Below are 20,750 nucleotides of genomic sequence, written 5' to 3'. Positions count from 1 at the left end.
TTCCAGGTGATTCCTATGCATGCTAGAGTTGGAAAAACACTGCTCTGGATATTAGTGGAGGTTTTGAAAGAGTTTGTATGGCTCTAAGCTTTTGAAAGTAATGATGTCTTTTTAAAATATTTTCTATCGTTTATTTAAGACTGATACTGCAGGGAGAAAGAAGAGCTTCTTTCTCCCTGGTCTCTAGGGCCCTATGTAGCAAATTGCCTTTTCTGCTTTACCTAGTTGTGCTCAATGGCCTGAAAGATTGAGCAGTTTAGCAGTTTACTACTTAATTGTCAAGCTTTACTCTTTTCATTAATAGTTGTTATACCCCCAATCTTCAGATTCTGAATAACAAAGCTAGTAAGGGCATCTCCTGTGTTGCATTAAATTCGGGTGGGGGGTGCCTTGCGAGTGTGTTCATTAAGTTCTTTAGAACCACAATATATCTATTAATGTAGTCTGTAGATACTGGCCTCTGTGTGTCACCTGGGGAACTTTGTTAAAAAGTCCGATTCACAGGTTATGCCCAGGAGATCCTGATGGAGTAAGGCAATGAGAGGTACCTTGGACTCTGGATTGCTAAGAAACTCAGCCTGTTTTGCAAACCATTGCTGTAGTCAGTGTCTTCCGCCGTCAGATGATCAGTTTCCCTTCCTCTCGTGTTTTCATTTTCCATATAGTCCGTAGTTTCATTGATTTCTGTATAAAGTTAAAAATTTAGGCCTCCAAAGGTAGAAAAATAGAACATCGATCTGGAAGGTAGAAGCCCTGTGTTCCTGACTTGATGTAGATTAAAGGGACAAGTCACTATTTCTCCATTTTCCTAATCTGTAACATGGGCTTTATCCTTCAGTGCAATGTGAGATCAGATATGTGTGAGTGCTTTGAACTCTTCAAAAGAAAACGTGTGTGAGTTGAGCTTACTATTACAACTTTAATATCCTTTCTGTTAAAATGTGTTTTCCTTTCACCATAAAACGTGGTTCTCACTGAGAATATTATTGGCTCTGCAGTTTGTGGGAGGCGATTGTTGTTTAGTTTTTGCTTTCTATCCATTCCCACCGATCTCTGCACTCTGACGGTTCTCCAGAACCTGTGTCAGGGAAGGTTTTGTCTAGGAAGGTCAGCTCGAGAGCTCCTCTGTGTCATAGATCAGAACACCACTTGCTGAGACCTGCAGATGAGGCAGGAGTTGTCCACTGGGACAGGAGCTTAGAATCAGAGAACCTAGAAGCCCTAGGCATCTTCTCTGAGTGTGATGCTTTGTGAGGAATTCAGTGCCTGGACAGGAGCCCAAGGCCTTTGTATATTTATGAGGACATACCAGTCAGATCATCGATAAGGGTGGCATGTGTTGTCTTATTTTGGTGGAGGGATAGGATGACATAAAGATATTTCTAGATTTCAGACTAAGTAGATATTGAAGGCACATAATCTGATTTAATGAGATATATTACTAGACATATTATGATTCTAAACCACCTTAATGAATACACTCAAGGCATCTCCACCTCCCAAGACTTTAATAAAATATAGGTAATGCCTTTTCCTATTTTTGTGATTCAGACTCTGAAGATTCTGGGTCTATTAATGAAAAGAGTAAAGCTTGACAATTAAGCAAACTACTAGATTCCTCATTCTTTCAGGCTATTGAATGCCACTGGGTGAAGCAGAAGAGGCAGATAAAATAGTCTACCTGTCAGTGTCTTAAAGTAAAGAGTTGTTTAGGAGATAAACTTGATTTTAAGAATGATGTTCATCACAGTTAAGGTACATAGGGGAATGGAAAAGGATGATACTCCTTTTCACAAAGAGCATAGGATGCAGATTCACACAGAAGAGAAGCACTTTATTTAATTTTAGGGTTTATACTGGCTGACCCTTCCTTATTTACTTACTACTGCAGGTATTATTTACTTATATTCATAAGAACCTATCAAGAGGTGCTATGATTTTCATTTTGCAGATAAAGACATTGGGGCAATTTTAGTAAATTATCTGAAGTCACACATAGAGTAAAATACAGAGCCAAGATTGCAGTGCAGACATTCTGCTTCTAGATAGAGTCTATACTCTCAAATGCTCCAAGAAGAACTGAGATTCTGCTGTTTTAAAATATGTTGTTGCAAGGTACCCTAGGAAATTGTATTTCTTGTATTGTGTGTTGGTAATCTCTTCTTCCTGTTGCCCTAGAATTGACTTTATTTCTTGAAATAGCTTCACTGTAATTCTTTAGAAATTTTTGTACTTTGGAATTTTTTATGCTTTTTGTGCTTTTTGTTTTGTATAAAACATCAATTTTGGTAGAAGTAGCAGTGGCAATTTATCGTCTTAATTTATAGGATGGGATTCCCCTCACAGATTTCAAACAGAGACCCCACCATGTCAAGGAAACCGTAAGTTTATTGCTGTAGTGGACAGTGAATGAACTCATTAGAACTGTCCAGGGGTGAAGGTTGATGAGAGCTTGTGAATGTGCTTCCTGAAGTTTGTTTGTTTATTTAATTTGCATGACTCAATAGATTATGTGGTATATCTTCAGGAGGGTATTTCCTGGGTATGTTTTGATCTTTAACCATTCTAATAAATCTGTTTTTCTCTGTGCGATTGAACCTGTAGACATAACAATTTTTTGGTACAATTTTGAGGTTAGGACTTTATCTCCCATTGGAGATACTCAAATATAGTTTTGCTAGGAAGGTTCTTTTTTTGAAGTTCCCATAGGTTCTCCAGGTCCTAGATTTTGAGTCTTGTCTTTCTCCTTTGTGATCTGAATCCTGTTATGGGTTTTTCCGGCCTTGACCTTGGGGCAAGATTCTTACTCTTGGTCACATACATCTTCTCCTTAAGAGTTAGGCTCCTTTCACTTAAGAAAATTAATTTTAATATTCTATTTCTTATGGTCAATTAATCATTAAATTAATTACATTTGTTGCATTTCCTTTTGCTTTATCTTTACTACTTAGTGAAGAAAATAGGAGAAAAGATAGAAAACAATCTTCTATAAAAAGTAAAAGTTAAATATATTTATTTAGCCAAACATAAGCTGTTAATGATAAGATAATTTCGTAGTGCCTTCAGTACTCTTTTGACAATACTGGCTGAGATTTTGTTACATATCATAATACCTTTGAATTTTGCTTCCTTTAAATGTGAACATTCTTTTGTATTTTCAGCCATCAGACAGGTCTCAGAGGGAATGAAGTTATTTAGTACAGAAACTGTTAAGGTCCGAAGTGACTAAAACATACATTTATCCATGCTACTTCGGTGCCTATAACCTTGCAATTGCTTCCTTTAACCTCTGAAGATATCTGTCTGCCTGCTTACTGGGATCTACAAAACTCTAGATGACCTCTCCAGATTGTTTGATTGACCTACTTCCTCTTATTTTTTTCCTCTAAAGCAGCAATGGCCTCTGTTCAGACTTGCTAGAATGTGCGTTCTTCCCCTTCCTCCTCCCCCAACAAGAATAGCTCCTTTTCATATATTGGTTTTCTTTCCCTCAGAAAGGTCTTCCTGACTGTCCCATGCAGCCCATCAACCCCATTACCATCCCATCCATTTCATTCTTGGCACATTCCACTCTTTATAAGCTAATGTGAGGATTGTCCTTCCTGGCTAGACTCCAAGCACCAGGTGGACAAAGACAGGGTGAACCATATACCAGTGTGAACCCAGTGCCTGGCAAAGTAATTTGTGATGACTATATATATATATTTGTGTGTGTGCATATAAATGCATATGTGCTATATGTTGTAGCCTTTAAGCAATAGCTCTCAAAACTTATTTTGTTGCTTTAAGTTGGCAACACATTGCATCAGTGGAGTAGCAAGTGTTTCACAGGGAGTTTATTTAGAAAGCCAAAATTTTTATAGTTAAGAAAAATGTGTCTTGGACTCCTGGTGGCTCAGTTACTAGGGGTCTGCCTTCGCCTCAGGTCATGATCCCAGAGTCCTGGGATTGGGTCCCACGTCACACTCCCAGCTCTGTGGGGAGTCTGCTTCTCCCTCTTCTGGTTGCCACTCCCCCTGTTTGTGTTCTCTCTCTCTCAAATAAATAAATAAAAAATCTTTTAAAAATGTGTCTCATTCTAAGTCACTGGAGTACCTTTCCAGTATGTCATTTAGGATATAGTGCCTCTGTTCTTTGTTAATCAAATATTTGTCTTAATTTGACATAGTTCCATCTTTAATAGCAGAGAATGCTATGAAATTCAACAATAAGTTCTTTTATGTCTTTTAAAAAGAAAACACACACATTCACGCATTCTTTATGAATGAATATATCTGTACAGCGCCTGTCATGCTGCTTGACACCCAGCAGGCACTCAATTTGCTGAATGTTCCTAAATCCTCACAGATAGATTGAATTTGTTTTAAAAAATCTTGAGCTTTGGGGTGCTTGGGTGGCTCAGTCAGTTGAGAATCTGCCTTCAACTCAGGTCTATGATACCAGGGTCCTGCAGAGCAGGGAGCCTGATTCCCTCTGCTTCCCACTTGTGCTTCTCTTGCTCTCTCTTTCTCTCTAATAAATAAAAATATTTTTAAAAAACTTAAAAAAATCTTGAGCTTCTAATACATCTTATTTACTAGAGTATGTAGATTAGTTAGCCATATTTCATTGACTAAATTGATTTAAATTTTATGATAGAAAAAACATTGTAATCAAGTACAATTTAATACATATAAAAGCTGTATAAAGTAACACTAGAGATGTATGTATATTTATAAAGAAAAAAACGTCGATATAGTTTAAGTAAACAGAAGAAAAGTCCATTGGTGAAACCAGTGTGAAAAGAATTGTGTCTGTTAAATAATAATGATTTGGTGATTATCCAATGACGGTAAAGTGAACGGAGTGAGTCCTTCAATAATAAAACAAACCAACCGGGGCGCCTGAGTGGCTCAGTTGGTTGAGCGTCTGCCTTTGGCTCAGGTCGTGATCCCGGGGTCCTGGGATCAAGCCCCATGTCTGGCTCCCTGCTCAGCAGAGAGTCTCCTTCTCCCTCTCCCTCCACCTCTCCCCATGCTTGTGCTCTCTCAATAAATAAATAAAATCTTAAAAAATAAAATAAGACAAACCAACCAGTTTTCAATGTCACATTCTTTTTATGGAACCAAAAAAAATAGCATTTAATATTCCAGCTTTTGGGTGTTGGGAATGGTGTATTTCTTCCTATCCATTCTATTACATGAGATAAAATTCAGGTGCTTAAAGACTGTTTCTTTTTCAAAGCCCTTCCGAATGCTATTTTTCTAATGACTGTTTTCTTCTCCAGGAGAGCACACAGCTGCTACAAATGCCGCCAGTGCAGTTTTACAGCTGCTGATACTCAGTCACTACTGGAGCACTTCAACACTGTTCACTGCCAGGAACAGGACATCACTACAGCCAATGGCGAAGAGGACAGTCATGCTGTATCTACCATCAAGGAGGAGCCCAAAATTGACCTTAAGGTCTACAGTCTGCTCAATCCAGACTCTAAAATGGGAGAGCCAGTTTCTGAGAGTGTGGTGAAAAGGGAGAAGGTGGAAGATAAGGATGGGCTGAAGGAGAAAGTTTGGACAGAGAGTTCAAGTGATGACCTTCGAAACATGACTTGGAGAGGGGCAGACATCCTGCGAGGCAGCCCGTCATATACTCAGGCAAGTCTGGGCCTTCTGACGCCTGTGTCTGGCACCCAAGAGCAGACCAAGACTCTACGGGATAGCCCCAATGTTGAAGCTGCCCATCTGGCACGACCTATTTATGGCTTGGCTGTGGAGACCAAGGGATTCCTGCAGGGGGTGCCAGCTGGCGGAGAGAAGTCCGGGACCCTCACCCAGCAATATCCTGCTTCGGGAGAAAACAAGTCCAAGGACGAATCCCAGTCCCTGTTACGGGTAGGAAGGTTTAATTTTTAAATAATTCACCTATTTTGAAGGGAAAACGGGAAAACACACAGTCTCTAGATGTAGTATCAATTCATTCTTACCAACCGAAATGAAATAATCGGTGTCAGTCTGGGGATTTCTACTTGTAAGGCTGAAGTGCTAGAGAGTAGCTCGTGGGTGTTTGCGTGTACTATACACATACTCGATGCGGTGGTAGGCAGTCACTTGTTTGTCACTACTCTTAGCTCAGATTGAATGTTGGTTAATCATTCCTGGTGATTATGCAAAACAGCGAGGCTGTATTTGGAGAAGGGGGGTTCGGAATCCCAGAAGATTGCACATCTGTTATGTTGAAATAGGTAAATGACTTTTAAATTTTAAGGTGGTGTGACACTATAAATGGTTAACAAGGAAATTAGCAGAGATTTAAAGCACTAGGCGTTGCAAAGCCCATGGTGAGATGTGAATACAGAAATGTAGTTTTTGAAAACTGACAAATGCTTGTACAAATGACAATGCTTGTTGTTGTTCAGTTACCAAAAAGGGGGGAGAAATGAGATAGACCTAAGTGTGAGTGGTGTGAAAGGCATCCAAAGAAGAGAAAGAACCATGTGTTGTATATGATCACACTTCTTTAGGAAGAAAGACCTGGTCCCAGGTGGAAACACAAAACCTCTGAAAACGATAAGATCCTTGCTCTCTCTTCATGCTATGTAGCAATGTCAAGAAATATTTTAGATTTAGAAAATTTACGAACTCTCAAGTCAGTGATGCTTGCTTTTTGCCTAAGGCACCACCACTTCGACATTTCATCTTGACTCTAAGAACATTTTGAGCCTTCTGCATGATTTTGAAGCTTTGTGGGTGCCTAGAAGGTAGGATCAGAAAGCAGCTGACCTTTACAAAAGAGCCAGTTAGGAAAAGATAGCGCAGCCAGCCCGATGCTTTGACCTACAGGCCAGAGACCATAGATCCATAGGTCTCTCTGGATGGATTCTGGAGAGAAACGTTTCTCTTTCCAGTGTCTGTGTGGCTGGCTACTCTGCTCTCATTTCCTGCAGATTCTCTGAAGTCTATCTGTGCTCTTCAGGTTTCCCCAGTGGAGTTGAGAAATGCCTCTTGAAGGTACACAGTTCATTATAAAAGCTGTTCCCTTTCCTGGCTGCAGTCATGCCCTGGAGCTAAGAGAAAGGCTTGAATGCAGAAGAGGCTATATCCCTTGTACACGGAGAAACAAAGACTCATTCCTGCAGGGAAGGAGCAACTTTATTATAAGTAACTTTCAAAAGAAGATAAATATTTCCTGGGCCTTTCAAAAGGGTATTCAACTCAGGGAGTTTCTTTCCAATAAATATACAGATGGGGCTGCAATTGTCAATGTTCATTATTTTCTTAGCATGTCAGGACTCTTCTGGTCTCAAGTGGCTCTTTTGGTTTCTGGGTATAAGGCTGGAAGATATGTCTTAAAGTTTTTAAATTTCATTTTGCATCTTGAGAGTGTGTTGTAATTGGGTGCCTTACATCCGTATCACTATAGCTCTCCACCCATCTTTTTTTTTTCTTTTTCCATTAAAATTATTTTCATCTGAGACATCTTCATTCAATACCAGGTTGTTTGGCTCTTTTAGACTCTTTCTGGAATATTACCTTTCCCGCCACCATGTATACACACCGAGAATTTGGAACGATTGTTGTTTTTTTATGTGGTTAAGTCCAAAGCCTGAGCATGAGAGTGTTACATTTTTTGAGCAGACTGGGGATGATAATACTTTTCTAAAAAGTTGTTTTTCTCAATTCTTCCACTTCCTTAATTCCCTGACTTCAAGTTTCTGTTGCATCATTGCAACTGTTTCTTTAGTTCCTCCACATTAGCTGCTGAAGAATGAAATCTGCAGCGAGAGATTGGTTCACCATGTTCTACAAATAATCAAATTCCTAACCTTAGGATTTGTGATAGTCTTGGCTCATTCTTCCTTGACTAGAGTAAAATGTGACTCTTTAAGATTGATATTTTCATTGTATTCGAATACTGCTTTTGGGAATCACCAGTTTTATTGGATATTTGGAATAGAAAGCATAGCTGATTTAATTTGTGGTGTATTTAGTGTATTTAGTGAATTAAAACTTATTAATGTCCACATATCTTAGATGATCAGCTTTTGAAGACATTTAAGAGGCCTAAGAAGCAGAGCCCATTCTGATTATGAATTTGACAAGAATTCTGCTTTGGTGGTAGAAATTGGTATTGCTGAGTTATCATAGCGAAAATGCTTTGTCTTCCCTTCATTCCTCTGCCATCAGTAAGGAAAATCCCAGCAGAGTATCACCACCATATTTACTAAAGGCAAAAACAACGTACTTTATTTAATTTTGTATTGTAGGAGTCTAGTTATTAGTGAAGGTGCTCTATAAAAGTTTGTAAATTCACAATAAAATATGCAAATACAGTTTGCATGTTTTGAATGGAAATACAGTTATTTGTGGAAATGTATGCCTACAGAATATCACATTCATATTTGAGTATAAATGGAAATGAACTTGAAATTATCTTGCTCTTTGGCAGTTTTTTAGAAATAGTAAGCAACTTAAAAACAGAAAGTTGGTTTTAAAAGTCATTTTATTAAGTAGTGCATACGGTGTAGACTTCATAGAGTAAGTATGTATATAAATACATTTATCTATGTAGTTTCTAATATTAAAAGTAAAAACTTGACTATCAACTGACTACTATACAGATTGATAGTGAGAATCAAGCATGAAATTTTGTACAGCAGAAAATGTTAATTTAAAATGGTTCAACTATGCTGATTTATAGTGGAAACCTTTTTAAAGAGTAGGCTGACTGTATTTAGGGCCATTCACAAAGCACATAATTATAATGTTGCTTTCAGGATATTGGTCTTTCTGATATATATTTTTTAACTGTCTTCAGTTATGAAATTTTGCTGCACTCAAAATGAAGAAGGAAATAAATACAAGAATCAGGGAAGACGTAAGATTTCAAAAATTTTTTTATTAGTTTTTTTTTTCTTTTGTTTTACCTAGATTAGGTAAGTGTTTGGCTTTTAGTTTCAGATTCCAAAGCAGATCATTTATGTATATTTTCATGTAGCGAATGTCTTTTATTTTTCCTCTGTTACCAGTATGGAATTGATGTTGTTACAAAACATTTTAAATTGTGTATGTGATCTGGGTGGACCATTGTGCTTTGAGGATGGCAGGGAGCACATTAGCATAAGCTTTATCTTGTAAATTGCTTTATGAAAATTAGTTTTTTGTTGTCTATTAACTACACAATGTTTCTGTAAAATCACTGGATTTTTTTTCTTTTATGAGTAGGAAGAAGCATTAAAGACTTTAGACTCTGCTAGAAATAGTCCAAGTTTATAGGAAAACTTTGTGATTCTTTTAAAACTTCTAGAAGGATTTTATAAACATGAATAAGTTCCTGAAAATCTTTTGAAAATGCAGTGTTTTCATTTAAACTTAAGATTTGGCTCTGTGGAGAGGTTACCATATTTAACATTTTCTGTGCTAAAAGCAAAAGTTAATTGGTTTTAAATATTCAACTTGATGTTCCTTTCTCATTTTAAACTAAATAGTGTAGTGTAGTCAGAACTCAGTACAGTCATGTGCCTTTCTCTGGCCAGTTTCTTCTATGATGTGTATTTACACAAAGGTATTTATTTATTCCTTTTGTAGACAGACTCATACAAATGCAACTGTATTAGTCTTATGATTTCCTGAATAAGAAATTCCAGATCTCATTCTGGTAATTGACTTTTTAGATTGGATTTTATAATATAGAAAGCTATGTCTTTTAACTGACAGCCGCATTAATAGGAACAAAACATCTGTCATTAAATTTCACAAAGATTTTGCCAATATCAAATGCAGTTTTTCTTTTAATGAAATGCAGAAGTATAATTGAGTTTAGATGGTAAATGTGTAGGGAGAGTTTATGGCAAATCAACATCCAGGTAAACATTGGCATGTCATAGTTGGGTAACTCATCGGCTCTAATTCTTCCGTAGGTTCAGCACCCTAGTCATTAGTACACTTTCTTCATGCATCTAGGGGAAAAATGATTTTAGATTCCAGTGTAAATTTATTTAGAGAAGTCTGTCCATTTCAATGTGTACATTTTGCACCACTTGGTTTTGGCAGAAAACCTTCAGCCATGGACAGTCGGAGTTGAGTTCCAAGTTGAGCCACTGTCAAAGGCAGGGCCTCCCAGGATCTCCGTTCATCCCACTCTTGGGATTATAATGCCTGCCGTCCTCACAGAAGAGCTGTGCAGCTTGCTTAATTAATGTTTGTCAGGCCATTTGAGATCGTAAGATGCAGGGTTCTAGATAAGTACAAAGTAGCATGATTATTTGTTCGTTTTGTAAATGTGATACCACGACAGCACAAAGTAGATGTTATTTTCTCCTTGCTTCAGTGGTGTTAAATTTATAGTTTAAAGATTGTTGATACCGGACAGTCCATTGAGATGCAAAAATGTTCTTTTGGGGACAGTCCATTGGCAGCCAAGCGGACGTTCAAACAAGCGACAGTGTTGAATGCCTTTACAACCACTGACAGATCGAAGCAACTTTTTTAACTAAAGATGATTTCAAGGGAGAAGTCTGATACTGGTTTTTTTCCCCTTCATGTTCAATGAAAAATAAAAGCAGTTTTTCAATCATCCTTAGGTAGTCGTGATGTAACATGTTTATGTATATAACTTTTTCTAACTCTATTTGAATATTTACATATGGATGTACTTAATCCCAAAGAGAACAGACTATACCAGGAAAAATGGGAAGTGTATACCTCTGAGATCACTGGTTATGGAGCTTGGTTTTTTAGGTTTTTAGGCCACATTGATAAATTCTCTTCTTTAGGTAACGATATTTGATTTGTTGATACTTGAATAAAATACTAAAAACCATTTACAATATCCAGAGATTAAAAATCCTTTTATCTCTGTGCTTTTGCCCCTGGATAGGTGAATTTCTGCTGTCCGCCTATTAGAAAAGGATATGATTTAAATTCAAATGTAATATAGATTTATTTAAAAAATACAGTTCATTCATTAACTTAGTTAAATGTAGCAATGAACATGACTGTTTTGTTTTTATTAAATAAAATTTAGGTAGCTTTTTTTTTCTTTATTCGTTATTCATCTTTTATATTGGTTTACTATTTTTGACAGTAGATCATAGCTAAACCAATTTGATAAACATATATATATGTTTGATTTTATTGTCTTGACCAATGGGATTTTCTTTGATTCTAATTTCTTTTTTATAAGTCAGCTCCATTGGTTCAAGTATTTTTGGAAGCATGCTTTTTTCTTTTTTGTAACCTGGGTTTTTTGTGAAGCCTGGCATAGTTCTGCTGGCCCAGGTTTGTACGGCAGGGGAAGCAGATGTATCTTTTAGTGAATTGGGCTGTAAGTTTGTAGTCGCTGTGAAATGGTATCCTTCAGCACAGTATCTGTTAATTATTTCCTGTATAACTATCTTTTGCTTGGCTTCCTTTTCTCACAGACTGCATGAGTCAGGAGATAACAGGGCCCCAAAAGGAACCCATTGTTAAATGTTCTTTCTTAGATGTTGGAAATGAAGAGTATATAAAAGGTGGCCCAAGTTTCAGGAGCAACAGATGGAGAATGATTCAAAAGTGTGTCAGCCGTGAGCTACGCAGCCTTGATGTGAATCTAGTACTTTTCTGGCAAAGTCTGATCTGATGGACGGATTTAACAGAAGTGTTGATTCCCTAAAATGCCAGGAAATTTTTTTTTTATTTTGGATTTTTGTATATTTTGTTATTTGATGCCAACAAAAGAGTAAATATTGTTTCCATTGTCGTATTCTTTATCCACTTTTCCCTTTGACTCTCTTAGGGAACTTTCACTAAGTATTTATACACAAAGACACTGACTAGTGTGGAATGGTCTACTAGTTAACTCAAGGAAGATTGGCAAGTAGGATAGTGCTGCATGTAAGTTGTGTTATGAGTTCAAAGAAATGCAAACATATCAGGGAAGTTTGAAGAATCTGTTTCTTTCATTTTGGTGAAACAACATCCTGATTTATAGATGTCTGTAATTAATTATAATTTATAAATAAAATAGAACCAGGCATATGACTTTATTTTAGAAAAAAATCCACAATACTTAATCTTTAGGCATCTCTTATGTTATTGGTGATTAGAAGTAAGGCAAAGGAATCTTTCTTTTCTTTTGTTTTTGTAAATGCAGGATGTTTGTTAGTAAGATAAATTCAGTGATTGGTATCATTATTTATGTAAGAATGATCAAATAGCTCTCACACATAATTTTACATGTTAACATTCCTCTTGAAAAATATAGTTTCTCAATTTAGAAGGTTTACTTTTGGCATATTAATTATGAAAGCGATGAACCATTTTATACCCTGGAAATTTACCTATTTGTAGCATCATGATTAACCAGAAAAAGATATATTATTATTATTTTTTAAAGATTTTATTTATTCATGAGAGACACAGAGAGACGGAGACACAGACAGAGGGAGAAGCAGGCTCCATGCAGGTCCGTACAGGGAGCCTGATGCTGGACTCGATCCTGTGACTCCAGGATCACGGCCTGGACCAAAGGAAGGCGCTAAGCTGCTGAGCCACCCAGGGATCCCCATAGATATATTTTTTAAAAGGCAAGATATACTTTATAATTCCACTAACATTTAAAAAAAAGATGAAAAGTGATTACAAGTCAGACATTTATGTGACTTAGAATACAAGCAAAGATTTTTAAAATAGATTTTTAATAAGCACAGTATTTTGTTTGAGAAAAGTGATGAGACCCATGGCAGTGTGTTATTGAATTCCATTTGCCTGTAGTGTTATATTTGTTAGATTTTGTTTACATTTGGATATTCAAGACTTATACTAAGTCATGAAGGAAAAGTCTTGGTAGATAAATGTCCTGTAAAATTATCTCTTCTCAGGGAATCAACTTCAGGTGTTTACTCAGTAATGTAGTGGATAGCTTGAGAATCCCTCATAGCTGCCCAATTTGAATTCTTGATGCGAAAGACAAAACCTGATGAAACTACTTCAGAACAATTGGATATGAAAGCATTAAAAAAAAAAAGAACTTAGTTAACATAGATGGATACTTATAATTGATTGCCAAGTCATTTAGTATTTCAGTTTCTAGGATTAAGAGTTTACTGCCTTTCCATTAGTTTATTATTGGATTAACAACTTTCATCCTCACCAAACCCTTTGAGGTTGAAGCTATTATTATCTTTTTTATTTAGGTAAGGAAACTGAGGTAGAGAAATTAATTAATCTGCCCGAGGTCACACCGCTTTTAATGGCAGAGATGCAATTCTGATGCTGGCAGTTTGACTGTGGTTCATGTTCTTCACCATTGCATAGCCTCTTTCGACTCTCCACGATCTGTTCATAAATGCTTGGCTGACTTTCTGCAATTTCAGAAAAAATTTGTTCCATAAAACATACACTCTTCATGTGTTTTGTGTCCAAAACAGAAAAATAACTTTTTGAAAATGATACAAATGATAGATGCTTTTCAAAAAAGAAGTATATCTGTATTATCATACAGAACACTACAGAAAATGAAAACCAGTCATAAGTTCCAACCTACAAATACTTTTCTATTCATATGTTGGTTTCTAATTTATTTTTTGTATGCATGCGAATGTAAATTTTATTCTTATATGGGGTCATTGCCTCACTCTTGTAATCTTTTTTTATTTAACAATATATTTTAGACATCTTTTCTCATCAACAAATACAACTTACAATATTTGGTTTAGTGTCTCCATGTTGTACTATGAAGTAGTTATATCCTAATGTGCTCAGTAAAGCCTACTGGTAAACATTTAGGGGGCTTCCAATTTTTAGTTATAAAGAAACTTTGATGGACTTCCTATTATGTGTTATTTTATTGTTTTGTCATTTCCTTAGGATAGTTTCTTATTATTCCAGCTACTTAAATGAAAAAAAACATGACTGATAACAAATAATGTTCAATGTCCAAATCACCATCCTCTAAATGGGTCATTTTTAAAATACAAAATAAATTCATTCTTAAATAATGCTTAGAGAATAATATCCTAGAAAAATTTAATTAATAATTAACTGCTAAACTGGAATTGACTTACTAAATGATGAATGCAGATAATTAAGGAAAAGGCAAATAATCCTAAAGAGTTATTTCTTACCATGTATATGGTATATAGCAATTGACCAATAGCCATGACTATAGTATGAAATGCTTACATATTGCATATGCAGCAAAGTTTATTTTGTAGAGAAATTTATTTTCAAGCAGGACCTATTTTCTTAAGTAGAGTTGAGTCATGAACAGTCAACTCAGGTAGACTTGCCTTTTTTAGGGGAGAAATTGCTGTTTTCCTCGTTTTAATTTTGTTCCATGGACAGTGTTCTGCTGTGCTTCACAATTTCTCATCCTAGTTTTAAAGTTTTTACCTTCCTTGTGTGTGTAATAGATTTGGTGGGTAATGGTGTGGGCTTTGAGGGAACATAACAGAGAAGTTGTTTTTTTTTTCTTTAAAACATGGAATTTAATGATCTTCATTTCAGTGTTTTGCTGAAATATTTATATTGATCCCATTAGAAAGTATTTTTCTTTTATAAGACTTTTCAGAATGTCAGCTAGAACATTCTTTGTTATTCCTTAATAAAGTATTAGAAGGACAGGAGCACAAGAATACTTTCTCAATTAGTATTGAGGTTGTGCTTGTTATATGCCACAAATACAGAGTTTCAGGCTATTCTTACCGACTAATAACACTTAGAAAAACATCCATGGTGTCGTTTTTATATGCAATGTAGTCAGACTCGTGTAGGGGAATTTGAAAATATATAAATATTACATTTGAGAGAGCTATTCACTTAAAAATAATTACTTGTTTTTTTTAAAAGACAGTATAAAAATAAAAAAAGACAGTGTAGAAGTTTAAGATATCTTTCCTGGTACATTAAAAAATGAAAATACTTTTCTTTACCTATAACTTCATAGAAGCATATCTGTTTCATAAAATATGGTACAATGAAAACACTGCTGGCCGTATATTAGGAGATACATATGTTCATTTTACTTCATTCTTCCTGTCAAGAATTTACAACTTTCTTGATTGAAACTTTCTTTATAATTCAAGAAAATCTATCTATTTTGGCTGAATTATGTATTTATTCAAAAGAAGTTGGAGCTTTTTAAAATGTGGATTACCTAGCTAGGCAATCTATGATCTACAGATTAATTATCTAGTTAATATGACTACCAAAATTTTAAGATATATATATATATATATGTATGTATATGTATACACATATACATATACACACACATCTATATATGTATGTATGTGTATATAGCCTAAAAGTAAAACTGGAGGTTTTATATGTATACACACACACACACAAACACACACACACACACACCATGTGTGTCTATGATTTAGGATGGATTTTAAAATCAAATTGAAATTTAGAGCTTGCCTCAAGTTCATATGTGATTTAAATATTTCAGAAGATTCCAAGATATATACTAATTATTTTCGAGAAGGATGTCTAGGCTGCTGAGGTCACAGTTGGGTTTGGAGGTGGGTGTGTCCCACCTTTAATAGGCTGTCTTTAGTGTGAATCAGGCTTGACTGGATTTTATGTTCTGGTAAAATTAGATTTCATGTTTTCTTTTTACTCTTCCCTTGTGATGCAGTGGAAAGAGGACTGGATTTTGGAGGCAAGGAGGTTTTGTGTTCTAGACTCACTTTGTGACTAAATAGCCGTGTGACCCTGACTGAGTCATTCAATCTTTGTGCACTGTTTCCTCTGGAAAATTATAGAGCTTGAAGTATACAATTACTCATCTCTTTAAAACTGCAAATTCTAGGGACAAGTCAATTTTCTATAAAACCTTAAACTTTCAGGTCTGTGAGGCTACCTTAAGAAAAGTCTTATTTTTTAAACTCACTACTTATTCCTGGTGTCCAAAGAGAGATATCACATACTTGATGTATGCATTCTTAAATCAGATTTCCCTCTAATGACAAAGAATCTATAAGTTATCAAAAAAATACTGTCACAATGCAGTCTGAAATCTTCAACAATTATATTCTTTGAGCTTTTTTGAGCTTATCTCACAAAATATAGCTCATTCTTTCAAAATAAATTGTTTTAAAGAATCATGTTATTAAGGGCTTGCTTGTGTATGATGATAAAGGGAAGTATGTACAATGAAAATAAAATAATTCTGGTGAGAATTTGACATGCTTGAAGTCTATTTCCTCAGTTTCTTGGCATTGAGTGGTGATGCCTGTTTTGTTCACAGTCAGATGTTCAAATCAGAGTTTTGGATGCAGAAACTAATTTTAGTAGGTGGGGTGCAAATTTCTTATGAGTCCATGAATAGACTCTAATCCCAGCTGTTTCATTACAATTATAAAAATAAAATTGGCTGTGAATCATTCAAACTCAATTTAATGGATGTGAATAATTCAGTTTCATCCCACTGAAATCTTAAAACTATAAACCTATCTTAGATTTTTTATGCTCCTTCAGACTTAGTATCCCTTATGCACATATGACTTACTTGAAGTATCGCTGGTCATGATGAAAATGACCATATTTCCACTCAGTTCCTGTGGGCTTTGGGAGAGGAGCTGGTCCCTAGTATGAGGTGAGGGACGAAATGGAGAAGCAATTGGGAAGAGTCTACAAAAAAGAGAAAAGGATGTTTAATTAGTATCTCTTAGCTTTTTCTTTCTCATTAAAATATACATGTTCATTATAGACATTTTAGAAAATATAAGAAAAAATAAGAAAATGCTTAGCACTCAGTGCATCCTTTTCTGGACACACACGCACATACACACACACACCCCTACACACATAGACATATACATACAAATACAAGTTTATAGGCTTATTGTTAAATAACCTCCAGTTTTACCTTATAATAAATGGTAAACATTTTTCCATATTAGCATATATTCTGCTACATCATATTTATTGACCTCATGGTTTTTCATTATATGTTGTACTAGAAAAGATGATTATTGATTACTTGTGGTTGGACATTTAAGTTATTTCCAGTTTTTGCTATTATAAATAGTGTTGTATTGAATATCCATGTAGCTAAATAATTGTATCTTGCTTACAACTTTAAATTGTTAAAATTGATTTCCTTATAATCAGGTGCCTCTACGGGATGATACAATAACAGAATTTATTGGCAAGTATAAATTATTTTACCAGGCTGTGTATATATACTCTTGGGAAACAGAAAAATAGTATCATTTCTTGACTTTAATTAGCTGGAATTACCTCATAGTGGTAGCTAAGAAATAGAAATCCTAATATTTTCTTTAAAGATCATTATAGGGGAAAAAGTTAATATGATGGTTTGAATAAAGTGTATTTCTGAAGCACCAACAAATAATCAAGCAATCTGTTTACTTTTATAAGTTGAAAGATAGATTCCTTAGTTACCTTGGTATTCAAAAATTGTCTAAATAGTATAATATACTAAAGTGAGTCTTACAATGTAAATATATAAAGATAGATAGATAGACATGCATGTACTATCTCAAGGGATTTAGCTGTCTCCATGTACTATCTCGGATTTAGCTGTCTCCAAATCTTCTTAAAGCTAATATGTTTTGATGAACACGTAAGGTTGATGCTAATAGCTACTCAATGAAGTGTTTGGCACACCAACTCTACACTGAAATATTTGAATTTATTTTAATTTACTTAAGGTCATTTACATAGTTTATTGTAAAGTAAGAATAAAAATCAAGTGTTAAAAGGAAGTGTAGAAAACCATTCTAAACTCTGTCTCTTTTCATGTGCTTTTCCAGGCATCTTACTGCTATATGCAAAGTCCTTTCATAATATTAGAGACTGGGTGGTTGTATTTCTAGTTCATGAAATTTCAACAAAATACCCTTTTGTTTGTTTTGTTTGGGTGACTCAAGTGCGTAGTTGGTTGTGTCTAAATTTAACTATACTGATACTCACCTGGGTTCAAGATTTATTTTCAAAGAACCAACATGCATTAGACCAAACTAACCTAGACTCCAAAAAACTTGAAAGAAATATAAACCCAAAATAAAAGATTACTTTGTAGAATCATTCCTTGAAATATTGGTGTCTAACTTTTCTTGTCATCCAGTAAATAGTTTAGCACCTACTAGGTTTCAGAAACCATGAAAGACGCTATTAAAGATAGGACTATGAGTAAATCAGGATTCCTGCCCTCATGTAATACAGTCGTTATAAGTAATAAGACAGGTATATGGACAAATATAGTATACAAAAGACTTTCATAAAAGGGAACAGGAGAGAGAAGAGCAGAGGTCTTTGGGTGTTTAAAGAGGAACAGATCACATTCAGTTAAGTGGCTAAAGATCATGGTCATAATGTGTTTTCTAAACTGGTTTTGGAGAAAAGCCTGGCCTTTCAGTGGGTGAACATGACAGCATGGAGGGCAAGCTATGTAGTTAGAACAATGTGAGATGCGCTTAGGGAACTTTTAGGATGTAGATAATAGAAGAGCTTGACCAAAAGGTATGTGCAGTGTAATTTTAGGAACGAAGACTTGGCGTATAGGTTAGGAAAATTTCTTTAAATGCGTATTTAAAAAAATTATTTTAACAAGGAGATAGCCATCATGAGATTTGGAGCCAAGGATGGTTTGATTCAAACCTTTAATAAGGTTAATACAGCATTTTATGTAGGATATCTGGAAGGGTGTGGGTAAGTGTCCAGATTTAAGGTGAGGGAAGTTAATTAGTAGGCTAAACTTTTACCCTATGAGTAACAAAGACTTCATGCTAGGATAGTGAAAATGAGAAATGATTCCCATAGACACAGTAGATGTAGAATCTCCAAGAGTTTTTTATGTGTGTTGATGACCAAGAGGATGGGGGTTATGATGAATGAGGCTTTGAGTTTGGAAGAGGAGTCTAATAATAGCTAACATTTGATAATCACTGTGGGCCCGGCCCTGCTCTTTATTCTCTAGTAACTCATTGACTCTTCACAATAACTCCATGACATAGATGCTACCTTTAATTTCATTTTATAGAAGTTGAGTCTCATAGATGTTTAAGTTGCTAGCCAAAGTCAAACGGCCAGTTAGTGACTGGGTCAATCTAGATCATGACCCTGTAGTCTGGCTTTAAAGTCCACATTCTTTGCTATATTGCTTTTGGGTGAATGGTAGCATCATTAGCAAAACTCTAGAGTGAACTGTTTTTTAAGTGTAAAGTAATGAAGCTAGTCTTAAACCTACAAAGTTTGCAGAGCATTCAGATGCAAATATCTGATGGATAACAGGAAATGACATCAATTATAAGAAATACAGGAGTTGGAATGACTTCTAAGTTCATTGGCATTCATTTAATAGAGTTTATATAGAAAGCTGATTTGTACAAAATATTCTAGGAGTAATATCAACATGGACCAGCTATGGACACTGACTCTTCAAGTCATTTGCAGACAAGTGGGGGAGATAGTGTTCAGAAAAAATGATTATAGTTTAAGAAAAGGGGTGTCAAGTGCTATTTAGTGAAACAAAACGTGGTATTTTATTTTATTTATTAAAACTTTTTTAGAGGAAGAAATGATCTCTGCTTAATCCGGCCATCAAGGAAGGCTTCCCGGAATAGGTTACTTATTAGTTGGTTTTGAAAAGGGTTGGAGTTTGAATAGATGGGGATGGATGGAGCAGGGGATTACTGGGGTACAGGCAACAAACAAACAAATGAAAAAGAACTTTGGTGTTCGGAAAACTTGAAGAAGAAGCAAAATCCTGAAGTCAAAAGAGAATACAAGTAGAAGGTGAGCTTTGTTACTAAAAAAAAAGGATAGTGGCCGAGCCCCCCTCTAAAGTGAAAGTTACTATTTTGATATTTATGAGAAAATTTTAAGGTCCTTTGTGTATGGCAAAATTTTTTTAATTGATAGGATTTAGAATTTCACAGAAGCATGCATTCCTCAAGAGTCTCATTATATACATGCTAAACACAAAGGAAAGAGTAAGTTTGAGAGCAGAGTTGGGTATTTTAATCAAATTCTGAGGTAAAAATATAATAATTTTATTAATTAGTGTAAATAAGCTTCAGAAAGTTTTTTTTAAGTTTTTGAAACATACACATACGGTTTATATAAATATGTATATAGTGTATGCGTGTCATGTACTCTTTTATTCAAATATAAGTTAAAATAACTCAGGGCCACTGCTTTCAAATCTAAATGAAAACTATTCTTGAATACCATTTAAAAACGTATACCATACATACTATACAAATTTGATTCGTTATATATAAGAACTATTATATTTTAGTTTTTGTATTGTTCTGATTTATTCACTAATCATTTCTTCTAGATTTAATCCATGGGCTCATTTTCATGTCTTATTTTTAATGTCTTATTTTGTCATTGAGTAGAAAGAGAGATTCTTGCTTGCAATATGTCACCTGTTTTTTAATAGCTAAAACTGTTACATATCTTAATACTGTATTACATTAAGTCATTTTAAAAGCATTGCTTCCCCTTTTGTTTAAAATTCCTACAGTCTCTGAGATATTGGTAGGGGGTTAATGGAAGTCTTGATTAAAATCTTCCAAGCTTCAAGGCTTTCAGTTCCTGTAAACAATTTGGATCTGAGAGATAAGCTTATTTTTTTTACTAGTCTATTTACTGATTTAATATTAAGAAAAATTATAAGTTTTTTCTTTTGTTTTATTTTAATAAGTAGACATTAAAACGTATTTTAAAAGGTCAACCACAGTCCGTTCTGTGATGATCACAGAATTTTTGGCAGTCAAGTTAAAAAATTCCCCAAAGATACAGCCTAAT

At 35.0% G+C, this 20,750-nt stretch overlaps 1 protein-coding gene across 9 annotated transcripts in view; it reads left to right on the top strand.

Moving 5' to 3' along the window:
- The window catches only part of TRPS1 (transcriptional repressor GATA binding 1), a 257,802-nt gene that overhangs the window by 76,226 nt on the left and 160,826 nt on the right, over positions 1-20,750 (top strand). For all 9 annotated transcript variants that reach the window (XM_035703310.2, XM_025450939.3, XM_049093362.1 and 6 more), the window contains one exon: positions 5,267-5,870. In XM_035703310.2, the coding sequence (XP_035559203.1) occupies positions 5,267-5,870 (604 nt within the window). The remainder of the gene's footprint in view (positions 1-5,266; positions 5,871-20,750) is intronic.

The sequence above is a fragment of the Canis lupus genome, chromosome 13, assembly GCF_003254725.2.
Source record: "Canis lupus dingo isolate Sandy chromosome 13, ASM325472v2, whole genome shotgun sequence".
In the NCBI taxonomy this organism is placed as follows: domain Eukaryota; kingdom Metazoa; phylum Chordata; class Mammalia; order Carnivora; family Canidae; genus Canis; species Canis lupus.
Note: the sequence above shows the minus strand (reverse complement) of the source record. Positions and strands in the feature narration are given on the sequence as shown.